At 38.5% G+C, this 12,852-nt stretch overlaps 1 protein-coding gene and 1 long non-coding RNA gene across 2 annotated transcripts; both read right to left on the reverse strand.

Moving 5' to 3' along the window:
• Nucleotides 1–4,368: 4,368 nt before the first annotated feature.
• Nucleotides 4,369–7,173, reverse strand: LOC132871757 (uncharacterized). The gene is made up of 3 exons (XR_009651337.1): nucleotides 7,133–7,173; nucleotides 5,273–5,366; nucleotides 4,369–4,472 (listed from the first exon to the last, which is right to left on the reverse strand). It is a non-coding gene; the product is annotated as an uncharacterized LOC132871757 (long non-coding RNA).
• Nucleotides 7,174–10,687: 3,514 nt separating this feature from the next.
• Nucleotides 10,688–11,930, reverse strand: LOC132871761 (protein BTG1-like). The gene is made up of 3 exons (XM_060906251.1): nucleotides 11,809–11,930; nucleotides 11,563–11,699; nucleotides 10,688–11,178 (listed from the first exon to the last, which is right to left on the reverse strand). Exons 2-3 carry the CDS (start codon nucleotides 11,678–11,680, stop codon nucleotides 10,952–10,954), a joined length of 345 nt encoding a protein of 114 aa, XP_060762234.1. The 5' UTR covers nucleotides 11,681–11,699; nucleotides 11,809–11,930; the 3' UTR covers nucleotides 10,688–10,951.
• Nucleotides 11,931–12,852: the final 922 nt, after the last annotated feature.

The raw sequence follows: 12,852 nt of genomic DNA on the forward strand, positions 1-12,852 counted from the left end.
AAATACAAGTTTCTTTTTTTTCAAAATAAATTATATTTCTTTTTCAATAATAAACTTATGTCATTATAAAAGTCTATGTAAAAGTTTTTAATTTTAATATCTAATTGTTTATTTATCATTTTTTGAATAATTATATCATGAAAGTTTGTATATTTGATACAATCTAGAAGCAGGTGTTTGACATTCTTTTACACTACAAGTTGGACACTGATTGGAGGGTTTTTTTAAAAAAAAAAAAAGAAATTGTGTATGATTCAGTAGATATTTTCCAAATCTCAGTCTTGTAATTCTCCTGTGTTTGTTTCTGTCAGAATATGTGGTATGTGTTGCAATATTTGGTTCAAGTTGGTCGAAGAATCTCCCAGTTTGGCAATTTTCCCATCCGTCTTGCCATATTGGAAAAATAGCATCTTTGATATGTTTTGTGATATCAGAAGTGATAAAAGGGTAATGAATGTCACAATAGGTTTTATTTACTGATCTTTTGGCCAATTTATCAGCTATTTCATTTCCTTTAATACCCACAGGAGCTGGAATCAAAAAACAACCTTACCACCCATAAGATAAAACTTGTACATAAGATATCGGAAAGCTAATAATTCTGTCATTATCTTCCTTTTGAATTTTTTGTAAGGCAGACAAGGAATATCAGAAAATATCACACTTTGAAAGCGAGGTTTATCAATAAGAACTTCCAAAACATTTGTAATTGCTAGTAACTCAGCTCTAAAAATAGTACCATTTGAGATTTTATAATCTTTTTGAATATTTTGACTTGGAATTACAACGCCAGATGCACAATCAAAATCTTTATTTGAACAATCAATAAATATATCTAAGTGTTGATTGTATTTGAGTTGAATGTTTTCTAATGCCGATTGTAACATGCAGCAACTACTATCCTCTTGTTTAGAGATTTTAGCGACTAAATCCAAGTCAACTTTTGGAGATTGGGATTCCCAGAATGGAAAAGGATCAACCAAAGGATTACAAGCTGGAACCGGAAGATTATTAACCAAACGAACAACTTTAGAAAATATAGGACGAAAGTGAAGATTAAGGTCACAATTTTGTTCTTCAAAAAAACATTTTTTTTTTGTTGGATGATCTTCAAAAGATCTATATTTAATTGCACTTTGAGTTTGTTTGAATTCTCTTCTTAGGTCCAAAGGTATAATCGAGCAGTCTATCTCCAAAACAGAGATAGGAGTACATTGAAGAGCACCAGTGCAGATTCTAAGGCATTGATTTTGAATAACATCTAATTGTCTTTTCCTAGAAATACATGCAGTATCATAAACTTCCCAACCATAATCATCTCATCTCATCTCATTATCTCTAGCCGCTTTATCCTTCTACAGGGTCGCAGGCAAGCTGGAGCCTATCCCAGCTGACTATGGGCGAAAGGCGGGGTACACCCTGGACAAGTCGCCAGGTCATCACAGGGCTGACACATAGACAACCATTCACACTCACATTCACACCTACGGTCAATTTAGAGTCACCAGTTAACTTAACCTGCATGTCTTTGGACTGTGGGGGAAACCGGAGCACCCGGAGGAAACCCACGCAGACCAACCATAATCAAGACATGATAAAATTAAAGATTTATAGAGACTGATCATTGTTTCTTTGTCAATACCCCACTTGAGATTTACTAACACACCTGAAGGGTTCACACTTCCTGTCTGTTTCTTGTGTTGAAAGGCAGTCAGCATCCTTATTATTGCATTGCTGCCACCTTCTGGATCAATTCCTTGCACCATTATAAAGTGTCTTGCAAAAGTATTCATCCCCCTTGGTGTTTGTCCTGTTTTGTCACATTACAAGCTGGAATTAAAATCGATTTTGGGTGGGTTAGAACCATTTGATTTACACAACATACCGTACCAACCAATTTAAAGGTGAAAATTGTTGTTTTATTGTGCCACAAGCAATAATTAAGGTGAAAAAACAGAAATCTGGAGTGTGCATAGGTATTCACCCCCCAAAGTCAATACTTTGTAGAGCCACCTTTTGCTGCAATTACAGCTGCAAGTCTCTTGGGGTATGTCCCTGTTAGCTTAGCACATCTAGCCACTGGGATTTTTTCCCATTCATCAAGGCAAAACTGCTCACACTCCTTCAAGTTAGATGGGTTGCGTTGGTGTACAGCAATCTTCAAGTTATGCCACAGATTCTCAATTAGTTTGAGGTCTGGGCTTTGTTCAAGCCATTCCAAGACATTTAAATGTTTCCCTTTAAACCACTCCAGTGTAGCTTTCGCAGAATGTTTAGGATCATTGTCCTGCTGGAACGTGAACCTTCATCTCAGTCTCAAACCTCTGGCTGACTCAAACAGGTTTTCGTCCAGAATTGCCCTGTATTTAGTGCCATCCATCTTTCCTTCAGTCCTGACCAGCTTTCCTGTCCCTGCAGATGAAAAATATCCCCACAGCATGATGCTGCCACCACCATGCTTCACTGTAGGAGTGGTGCTCTAAGGATGTTGGGTTTGCACCACACTTGGCATTTCCCATGATGGCCATAAAGACCAATTTTAGTCTCATCTGACCAGAGAATCTTCTTTCATTTGTTTGAGGAGTCTGCCACATGCTGTTGGGCAAACTGCAAAAATGTTTTCTTCTCATTTTTTTTTTCTGTAAGTAATGGCTTTTTTCTGGCCATTCTTCCATAAAGTCCCACTCTGTGGAGTGTACAGCTTAAAGTGGTCCTATGGACAGATACTCCCATCTCTGCTGTGGATCTTTGCAGCTCCTTCAGTGTTATCTTTGGTGTCTTTGTTGCATCTCTGATTAATGCCCTCCTTGCCTGGTCTGTGAGTTTTGTTGGGCAGGGCCTTCTCTTGTCAGGTTTGTAGTGGTGCCATATTCTTTCCATTTTGCTATAATGGATTTAATGGTGCTCCGTGGGATATTCAAAGTTTGGGATATTTTTTTTATAACCCAACCCTGATCTATACTTCTCCATAACTTTGTCTCTGACCTGTTTGGAGGCTCCTTGGTTTTCATGTTGCAGAGTCAGGGATCTTCCAGAACAGGTTGATTTATACGGATGTCATGTGACAGATCATGTGACACTTTGATTGTACACAAGTGGATCTTAATCAACTAATTATGTGACTTATGAAGTGAATTGGTTGGAGCAGCTCTTATTTAGGGGTTTCACACGAAAGGGGGTGAATACCTATGCACACTCCAGATTTCTGTTTTTTTTTTCATCTTAATTATTGTTTGTGTCACAATAAAACAACAATTTTCACCTTTAAAGTAGTCGGCATGTTGTGTAAATCAAATGGTGCTAACCCTCCAAAAATCCATTTTAATTCCAGCTTGTAATACAACAAAACAGGACAAACACCAGGGGGATGAATACTTTTGCAAGGTACTGTACAGCGGCTTGCTGACATCCTGACCTCAGTATTAAAAGCTTCTGTCTGAAAATGAGTTCAGCACAGAAACTCCATCACTGGGGGAAACTTTATTCTCCTGTGCTCTTATCTTTTATTCTGCAAAGCTTTGATTGTAATATTTGAATAAAAATCCCAAACTCACAGATAAACCTGGATTTATAAGGTTCTATTAAAAAAGTAAATTTGATTAAATGAAACACAACATGCATTTAATACAATTCAATACAACCTCTCTCTCTTCTCTCCAAGTCTTCATAATGGATCAGCACCAGAACATTAGTGCATTGATGTTAGCTGGACTTCCTGCACATTTGCACCACCTTGATAACTGAAGCTTGATTGTATATTTTCTGAATCACTGAATGAAACAATTTCAGCTGTATGTAATTCGGCTAAAGAGGAGCAAAAAACAAACAAACAGTGATGAGCCATTTGGGAGCTGAACAAGTCGATTCTGACTGTAAATAGATGATCAGTCCATATTATGTGCAACATTTTGGAATCATTGTTAAATTCACTGCTTATTCATGCAGTGTGACGTCTTTACGATACACAACAAGATCTGTTTTTTGTCTTGTTAATTTCGAGAGAGAGAAAAAAGGAGGCTGGTGAGGGAACGACTCACTTATAGCTGCTATAACGTAAGTGACAACAGGCTCTAACTCATTTCATGGATGTTCCACAACATTAAATGTAGATATAAATGGATAAAAAGTATGATGTGTCATTTTGTACACTGACAAATACAACACCAATTCCAAAAAATTTGGGACGCTATGTAAACTGAAAATAAAAACAGAATGCGATAATTTGCAAATCATGGAAACCCGATATTTCATTGGAAATAGGACAAAGACAACAGATTGAATGCTGAAACTGAGAATTTTTTTTTTAAAATAAATGCTAATTTTATATTTGATGTCAGCAACAGATTTCAAGAAAGGACAGGGGCGTGTTTACCACTGTGTTGCATCACCTCTTCTTTGAACAACGCTCTGTAAACGTTTGGGAACTGAGGAGACCAATTGCTGTAGTTTTGAAAGAGAAATGTTGTCCCACACTGAAAAAAAAAAAAAACCTGTCAAAAAACGGTCAATGACTGGCAGCTACGGCTGCCAAACAAAAACCATAAAATTAAGGTAAACTATCCTAATTCAACTTAAGTCCAGAAACATTACTTTTACAGAAATTTTCATTAAATGGTCTGCAGAAAAATACCATTATTTTACAGATTTTTCCTAAATTATTACGATCAAACGCTTTTAATAAAGGGACAGTGCTAAGAGTTCTGCGGAAAAATGCTGTTATTCTACACATTTTTGCTAAATTATTATGATCAAACTCCTTTAATACGCCTTAAAAACCACATTAAAAAAACTGTATAACTGGCAGGTACGACTGCCAAACAAAAACCCTAAATATTTTCACTGTTAATTATTCTCAACTTGAACTTAATTACAAACAAAATACACACCACTGTTGATTCTAAAACCCCTTTAATTAATGTATTGAGTTGTACATTTACATTATCAACCAATTATTCACAAACAGTTCTTCAGAGCCCCCCAGGAGGAAATGAAAAACTAAAAATTCTATTTCTCCATATGTGTATCTTCTCTGTTAACGGTACTATCTCACCTTTGAAACAGGTGGAGAGCTTTTGGGCTGAGGGGGTTGTGGTCTGTTGTTTTTTAGCTTGCATTTTCCATTTCAGTTTTGTTTTCCACATCATTCTCCTGACCCTTGGGGGCTCTGTATACTGTCATTCTGATAATATTTGTAGTATTTGTGGACAAGCATTACATTCTTGATTTAGAACCCTAAATATACAGTGTACTACTAAGCAAAATCAAAACATACCACAAAAGGTCAATGAATCTGAAGTGACAGTGTAACGTAGCAGAAGAAGAATCCTCCTCCAAATTTCCAGAAATCAGCTGGATCTTTGGTGCATCTGGTGGTGGGGAAAGGAAAAAGGAAAAAGTAAGATCTACTGAAATGTCCTTACTATAAAAAGTAGATTTTTTTTTTTTTTTTTACCATTTATTTAAACAGCCAGGAGGAGTTTGCAGTTTGCTATTTGGGGGTGTGACCTTTTTTTCTTTTTTTTTTTGCAACTTTCTAAAATAAAAGCCATAAGTGTGTCACTACACCCTATGGTTTAATTGATTAAACCTGATATGGGGTTTGAATCCCACCTCTGGCAGGACAAACAAACTTCTTTTCTTTCAAACATATTTAGTTTGTTTAAAACTGCAAGTGAGAGACAAACTTAGTTTGTTTCTTTAAAACACAAAATTAGCAACGGATTTTGTGTCTTTCAGACTGAAATAAAAACAGGATAACGCTGATTGTTCATTAGTGAGAAGACATGTATATATGTATTGTTAATGGAAAGAGACAAATTATTTTTTGATCCTGTTTGAATTGAGCCTTGATTCACAAATACAGTATATCGATGTTGTCGATTTAAAAGATAAGTTTGCTAGTCAGGGAAGTTGAAGTTTATTGTAAAACTATTGAAGTAAAAGCCTGTGAAAATACGTAATTATAAAGACAACTCACATAAGTGACGTTGTCTTGTTCAGCATTCACAGAAAGCCAGTCCTACAAGCAGCTCTCACGGACTTAAAGGGATGGTTCGGATCTTTTGACATGAAGCTGTATGACATCCTTATTAGCAGTGTCGTGCATCAACAGTGACTTTCCCCCTACTGCGTCCTGTGAGCAGAGTTCCGGCCCGGTCTTGGTGTTGAAATACGTAGTTCCGGCTGGTTGGCTGGGGTCGCAAAAATAAAGCGTTTTGCTTCTCAAAACAATATGCATTCAAAAGAGTAATACATTTGTATCACAAAACCGTGTGAACACTGTACACACTGTAAACAGGTGCGGCTGTCGGCAGCATAGGTTGGCAGGCGGCATTTCAACACCAAAACCGGCCGGAACTCTGCTCACAGGACGCAGTAGGGGGAAAGTCACTGTTGATGCACGACACTGCTAATAAGGATGTCATACAGCTTCATGTCAAAAGATCCGAACTATCCCTTTAACTGACTAACTCTTCTTTCACAGTGCTGCAGCTCTCAACAACAGCAGACTTGTAGTCATTTTCATCTCTTTTAATACTTTTCCCCTCATTATGTGTCGAGCTAACGGCTATGTCGCTGTTAATGACTATGGTTCTTTACTATATCTACGACAAGCTATGACTTTCTTTACTTGTAAAATCATCTTTTAAATTGACAAACATCATATGTGTGATTCACGGCCCAATTCAAACAGGCTCAAGAAATAATTTGTCTCTCACCATTGACTGCCATACAAACCTTTTCTGAAATAAGGTCCCATGGGGCACACCGGAAGGAGCGTGACTTCGGCTCATGGTAAAACTATTTACAAATCTGTGCGGAGAGTTGTGTCTGTATCGATTGTAAATGTGAAAAAGAATCACAAGCACACAAATCACCACACACATTTGAAAATCTTCCGCGGCAGAAGTGTAGCAAAAGTCACGTGTGAAAAGAGCCAACTGAGAGGCCCATGTGAGTTGTAACTGATGTCTTGTTTGTATTTCCAGCTCTTGGAGCAAAACACTTTGACTTTTCCACCAAGGCTTTAAAAGATTTGTCTACACTTACAGATCTCCATCATAATGTAAGGGATAGTGGAGAACATTGACTAATATCTTGCCTTACAGTATATATCGCAGTGGATACTTACTAATGGTAGACTTGTCTCTCCGTTGGGTGCCTGTTCTCTGATGTAAACCTTGTTCAAACGCTTGATCTACAAAAAATATAAGCAAATTTCTCATCATTAGCAGTTATCAGTGTTGGAAATGAGAATGTAAAAATATTAAGAAATAAACAGGCAGTTACACATACATAACACACATACATAAGGCCAAATATAACATCTCTGTAACATCTCTCCAAGACAAGCATAAGCCTTATCATATACTGTATTTCTGTGTAATTTAGGGGGGAGCTAATGTAAAAATCTTCAAAGCAGTTTGATATCAAAGTCCAGTGTGTAGTATTTTGTGGTATTTAGTCCATATAGGGCACCTGAAAGAAATGGAATATAATATTCATATGCTGTTTTTCTTAGCATATAACTGCATGAAAATAAGCATCATCACCTTGCCTTGACGAGCGTCTCTGGAATTATAATGAGAAGTATCAGTGAATTTATATAGTATGTATATAAGTACATGTAATTTAACATAAATGTTGATTCATTCCAACTTGGATGTATTGCTAGGTATTCATTAAGTGAATAAATATCCATTAATCAAGCAGTTACTGTTTTTGTTCTCCGTCGAAATCCCACAACTCGGATTCAGTCAAAATAAAATGGCAAGCAGATGTAAAATAATCCAGGTAATAATCCAGGTAATCCATTAGTGGTCAGATAGTCCACTAGTGGACTGACTGACAGGGTTGCCAGAAACTGCTGACGTTCTCCAGCCCAAAATATGTTCAAAACCCGCCAACATGCACTTAAAACCGCCCAAAATGTAAAATGTACTTGATGCCTATCTTGTAAAGTAAAAATATGCAGCTAAAGTCCAGTATACTATTTGTAAATCGAACAAATAGCAACATGAGCCCATCAGTGCTGGAGGTGAAGAATCTGCTGTCTGGTACTCGGCTCCGTGGGGTTCAATCAGATTATAACTCTGCAATCATCTGCTGTGTTCTGAATCCTACATGCACCAGTAGGTGGCGCACACGCATAATATTATGTAGGCTATGTTAGGCTACGATGCATATCTAACATCTGCATTGCCGAGGTTATTTATTTTTTATTTATTTATCTTTTTTGTTTTATTAATTTTATAGGCCTAGTTATTCTGCTTAATTTATTTTTGTCTACATCCATGTATTTTCTTCATCTGTTATACTGATTTTTGTGGATTTGTTAGATTGTACCTGTTTTATATACTTCAATTAAAAAAAAGTGAGGCTGCGATGCATGGCTGAATGTAACATGAGAAGAGAAAATGGAGAATGGATTGCGTCATTCTTATTTACTAGTTTATGAGTTCAGTTTCTGCACTACATTACACACATTCATATTAGTCTTACAGTTACATCGACTTTTTTTTGTTTAAATAATACTTAATGAGATTAATGTTTATCGTTAATGATTAATTTAGGACAATGCTCGATTTTGGTTGTTTAAAATACCTAAGGGGTGCTGGGTAAACTAGGTCTCTGACTTGCCTCAGTTGACCAAAGAGAGCTGTTTTTCCTGATTTCCTTCGCATATTCAAGAACATCATTCGGCTTAGGTGTTTACATTCTCTCCCATCTCTGCTTTCTAGTGGGAGTGAAACTATATAAACATCTGATAAAAACCCGCCGAACTAACGTCAAACCCGCCCAATTTTTGTCGACCAGCCCAAGCCATTTTCACCCGCAAAGTAGAATTCAAAACCGCCCAATCTGGCAACACTGCCGACTGACGCTCGCGCCGTATCCAGAGCCATAGAGATCTACCGATCGCTCTGCCGGATCCAACTGACGGATTTTCAAAAAAGAAGGCGCGCGCACAGTTGTCACTGGCCAGTTTTCATGATGAGAGCCACTTCAACCAATCACATTCAAAGCAACGTGGTATCTTTTTCTTTATCGAGAAAAGGTGATAAAGAAAATAAATTTTTATTTTTATTTGTAGGCTGATCAGTTCCATAAGCATCTCTCTCTCTCTGTCGCACACTATATACTGCATTATGTGTAAAGCACTATATAAACAAAGGTGAGTTGACTTCACTTAATTTAAGCAAAATATCAAACGCATCAATATTTTACTCGCATTCCAGAATCTGGACATCATTTAGGTTTTCATGGCGCTGTCATTTTCACTGTGCTGAACAGCACATAAAGGGCTATTCCAGTTCAGTGCAACACAATAGATAGACATTATTTTAATCTACATTGGAATTTATAAATGCTAACCCACTCATAACTTTTTATTTCATCATCTGAATTCAAGCTTTACCCATCCACAAGTTTACCGATTGCACGTGAGCGCGCCACCGCCCTGTTTCTGACCGCCCCTTCCCCCGCACGTGACGCGGCCAGACAGCCAACCGGAAGACGCGCCAGATGTGGCTCCGCCCTCCAGAGAGAGCCTGACCGACGCTCAGAAGGGAAGAAACAAAGCCAAGTGTATATGACAGCACTGTGTCAACTCGCCGCCGCCGGGAACTTTTCTAACTACTCCGCATATTAGAATATAAATGTTTATTGAAGCTGCTTATAAAGCGAGTTTGCGAGCAATTTAAACAAGCCAGCCATCAGTGCATGCATCATTCTTTGTGATAATTCACATCCATTAGGCATTTCCAGTATTGTTGATGGGTAACATTTGAAAAGATTGAACTCAGTATCGCACCCTATTTTTCCCTGATAATTCTACACTGTGAACAACGAACTCATGTTAAATTAGTCGAATAAAAATCAACCAGACAAACGTTGCTGTCCATAAATTCCAGCACAAATAGTGTCCATTTCAAAAAGGCACAAACTTCTAAAGTAGATAAACAGCGTCTTAAAGCTGTATATCGCAGTTTATAGTCAAAGTCTAGAGCAGCTTTTATCTGCATCAAACAGTCATAACTTTAATAGATATTTGATAGATTGGAGCCGCTTAGTCCTTTTTTACCTGTTGAAATAACTGAAATTCACTGCTGACTACAATCATATAGATCCTAACGTGTGGGAATGGTTTAAGGTCAAACAAATAGCAGTTGTCATGGGTCAAACACTTTCACGGATAAGGAAACAAGAACAAAAGGATCTGATTGATAAAATTAATACACAACCAGGCACGTGCACACATAGGGCTTTAGGGGTGCTTGAGCCCCTGCCCTTTTTGCCTCGAATTAAATGTTGCCCTTTTAAATCTGCTTGTTAACTTGTTTGGCTGGGTGACCATTCTCATAGCAGCAACACTGATAAGGCAGTGGATCTGTCACTGGTAGGAGTGGATCAGTGTGGCCCTCTGATGGACCCTTTCCACTGATGGATGCGGTAGAGAGGGGTCAGAAATTATACAACAACAAATGGGCTACAGTTACACCGAAAATGTGCACTTACTGTATTTATAAACTGTATTACGCATCATGCAAATGTAAAACAAACACGATGAAAAAAACTGAAGCATCATCTTTAATCAAAATATATTTATTTAATCATCTTTAATAAAAATATTTACTAAAAACAATATCATCTAAATATTTACGAATAATAAAAATCTTAATATTTACAAATAAAATTATCAAAATATTTACAAGTAATAAAATAATAAATCAAAATATTTACAAATGAAATAAAAATTAATTTACAGGCGTTAAAATAAGGAACTTAACCAAAATATATCCAATAAATTGGATATATACGTGCAGCGAGACCAGTCATTAAAATCATCGTTTAAAATGTCAAACAGATGTGGGCCAGATGTGCTGAGAGATTAGCTGGAGACGGTCATCACAGAGTTGAGATGAGTCTCCAGCGGCAGTGGTGTGGACTCCTACAGCACACCTATGGACCCGTTCTCCCCGATCCGGTAGGACACTTCGTAGGGGTCGACCCACACTGTCAGCTCACACGGTAAGAGGGCGCGAACCTGCTCCATGCTGAGACCACTGGTGTAAGCAGCCTTCCCTACTAGCGGCTCCATCCTGCGATTGATTCTGAGGCATCGATATCCCGAACCTCTGAACGGTGCGGCAGGGAACCAGTGGTGCTCATAATGCTCTGGAATCAAAGAAAACAGACTTTTAAAAACTCTGTTCAACTCGCAGATTGTTTTAAGAATAGATTTGTTATTAGAATATCATGACTATCATTCACTTGGGATGAGGCTCTCGAGAAAGGCAGCATTTCTGGGCAGTGTTAATGCTCCCGAGATAAAAATCTGTCCGCCATTAAATCTAGGTCTTTATACATCACTGACTTTAACTGAATGCCACACTAATAAGCTTTCCCTTTTTCTCAGACCACAGCAAGGAGTCGGTATAATTGTAAAGGTATTTGTCCATTTCAGTGAAAACGAAAAAGAAGTAGATCGAATAAAGACTAAATATGATGTGGATCCTTTTGTCAGAAGTCACAGGTGTGTAATGTGGTGTTTAATCTCACCTCCTAACGCCTCTTCCAGAGAACGGCTGAAGTGTTGGAGCTGTTTTTCGGACAGAGGTCCTCTTCCTCTCAGTAATCCGGTGATGAAGGTCACCGCTGTGGTCACCTCGACTTTCATGCTGAAATATTTTCGTAAACTGCAAAATATCATACGATACAGACGGTCATGCGATTAGTGTGTGTCGTGTTAGTAGATTATTAAAACTTAAAAAAAATACAAATCACAGTTAGTACAAGGTGACTTACTCGGAAGGAGAAGATTAAACCGCTGATAGCCGCTGATGAATTGCTGATAAGTTGCTGATGATCGCTGGAAACTCGCTGTTACTCGCTGTGAAGGTTTGTGTCGCTCTGAAGCTCTGTGTGGATGTGTGGCTCTTATATAGCTGCAGATTTTGAAACATAACTAATTAAACTGTTTTCATTTAAACTAATTAAACTGTCTTCTTTTAAACTAATTGAACTAATGAAATTGTCTGAATCATGTGACCTGGGTTTTCCCCTAAACTTTAGGGGAAAACCCAGGTCATGTGACCAGGTGACATCAGCGCCCTGAGAGAGAGAGAGAGAGAGAGAGAGAGAGCATCCTGATCGCTCTGTGTTGCTCAGTAGCCCATTCATTCAGTACGTTTACATGCACATCCAAATCGAGCTGCTGTCGGTAATCGAGCAAAGGGTCCCAGCAGGGGTGCCAGAGATATCCAATCCTACATGCCCAAGTGAAATCGGGCTATTGTGCAAGGTGCATTGTGCACCCGAGCCACACGTGGCGCTACACGCCCCATCGTGTTGGCACACTTCCGATTGTCGTCATTAGTTCAATTAGTTTAAAAGAAGACAGTTTAATTAGTGGCACGGTGGTGTAGTGGTTAGCGCTCGCCTCACAGCAAGAAGGTCCTGGGTTCGAGCCCCGGGGCCGGCGAGGGCCTTTCTGTGTGGAGTTTGCATGTTCTCCCTGTGTCCGCGTGGGTTTCCTCCGGGTGCTCCGGTTTCCCCCACAGTCCAAAGACATGCAGGTTAGGTTAACTGGTGACTCTAAATTGACCGTAGGTGTCAATGTGAGTGTGAATGGTTGTCTGTGTCTATGTGTCAGCCCTGTGATGACCTGGCGACTTGTCCAGGGTGTACCCCGCTTTTCGCCTGTAGTCAGCTGGGATAGGCTCCAGCTTGCCTGCGACCCTGTAGAGGGATAAAGCGGCTAGAGATAATGAGATGAGATGAGTTTAATTAGTTTAAATGAAAACAGTTTAATTAGTTATGTTTCAAAATCTGCAGCTATATAAGAGCCAC

The sequence above is a fragment of the Neoarius graeffei genome, chromosome 2 (assembly GCF_027579695.1).
Source record: "Neoarius graeffei isolate fNeoGra1 chromosome 2, fNeoGra1.pri, whole genome shotgun sequence".
NCBI lineage: Eukaryota > Metazoa > Chordata > Actinopteri > Siluriformes > Ariidae > Neoarius > Neoarius graeffei.

Bases quoted from the DNA above. Each gene is read 5' to 3' on its own strand.
- LOC132871761 (XM_060906251.1), bottom strand. From the start codon at position 11,680: ATGAAAGTCGAGGTGACCACAGCGGTGACCTTCATCACCGGATTACTG. The intron at 11,179-11,562 runs GTGAGATTAAAC...CTTTGATTCCAG, and splicing joins TCTGGAAGAGGCGTTAGGAG to AGCATTATGAGCACCACTGG.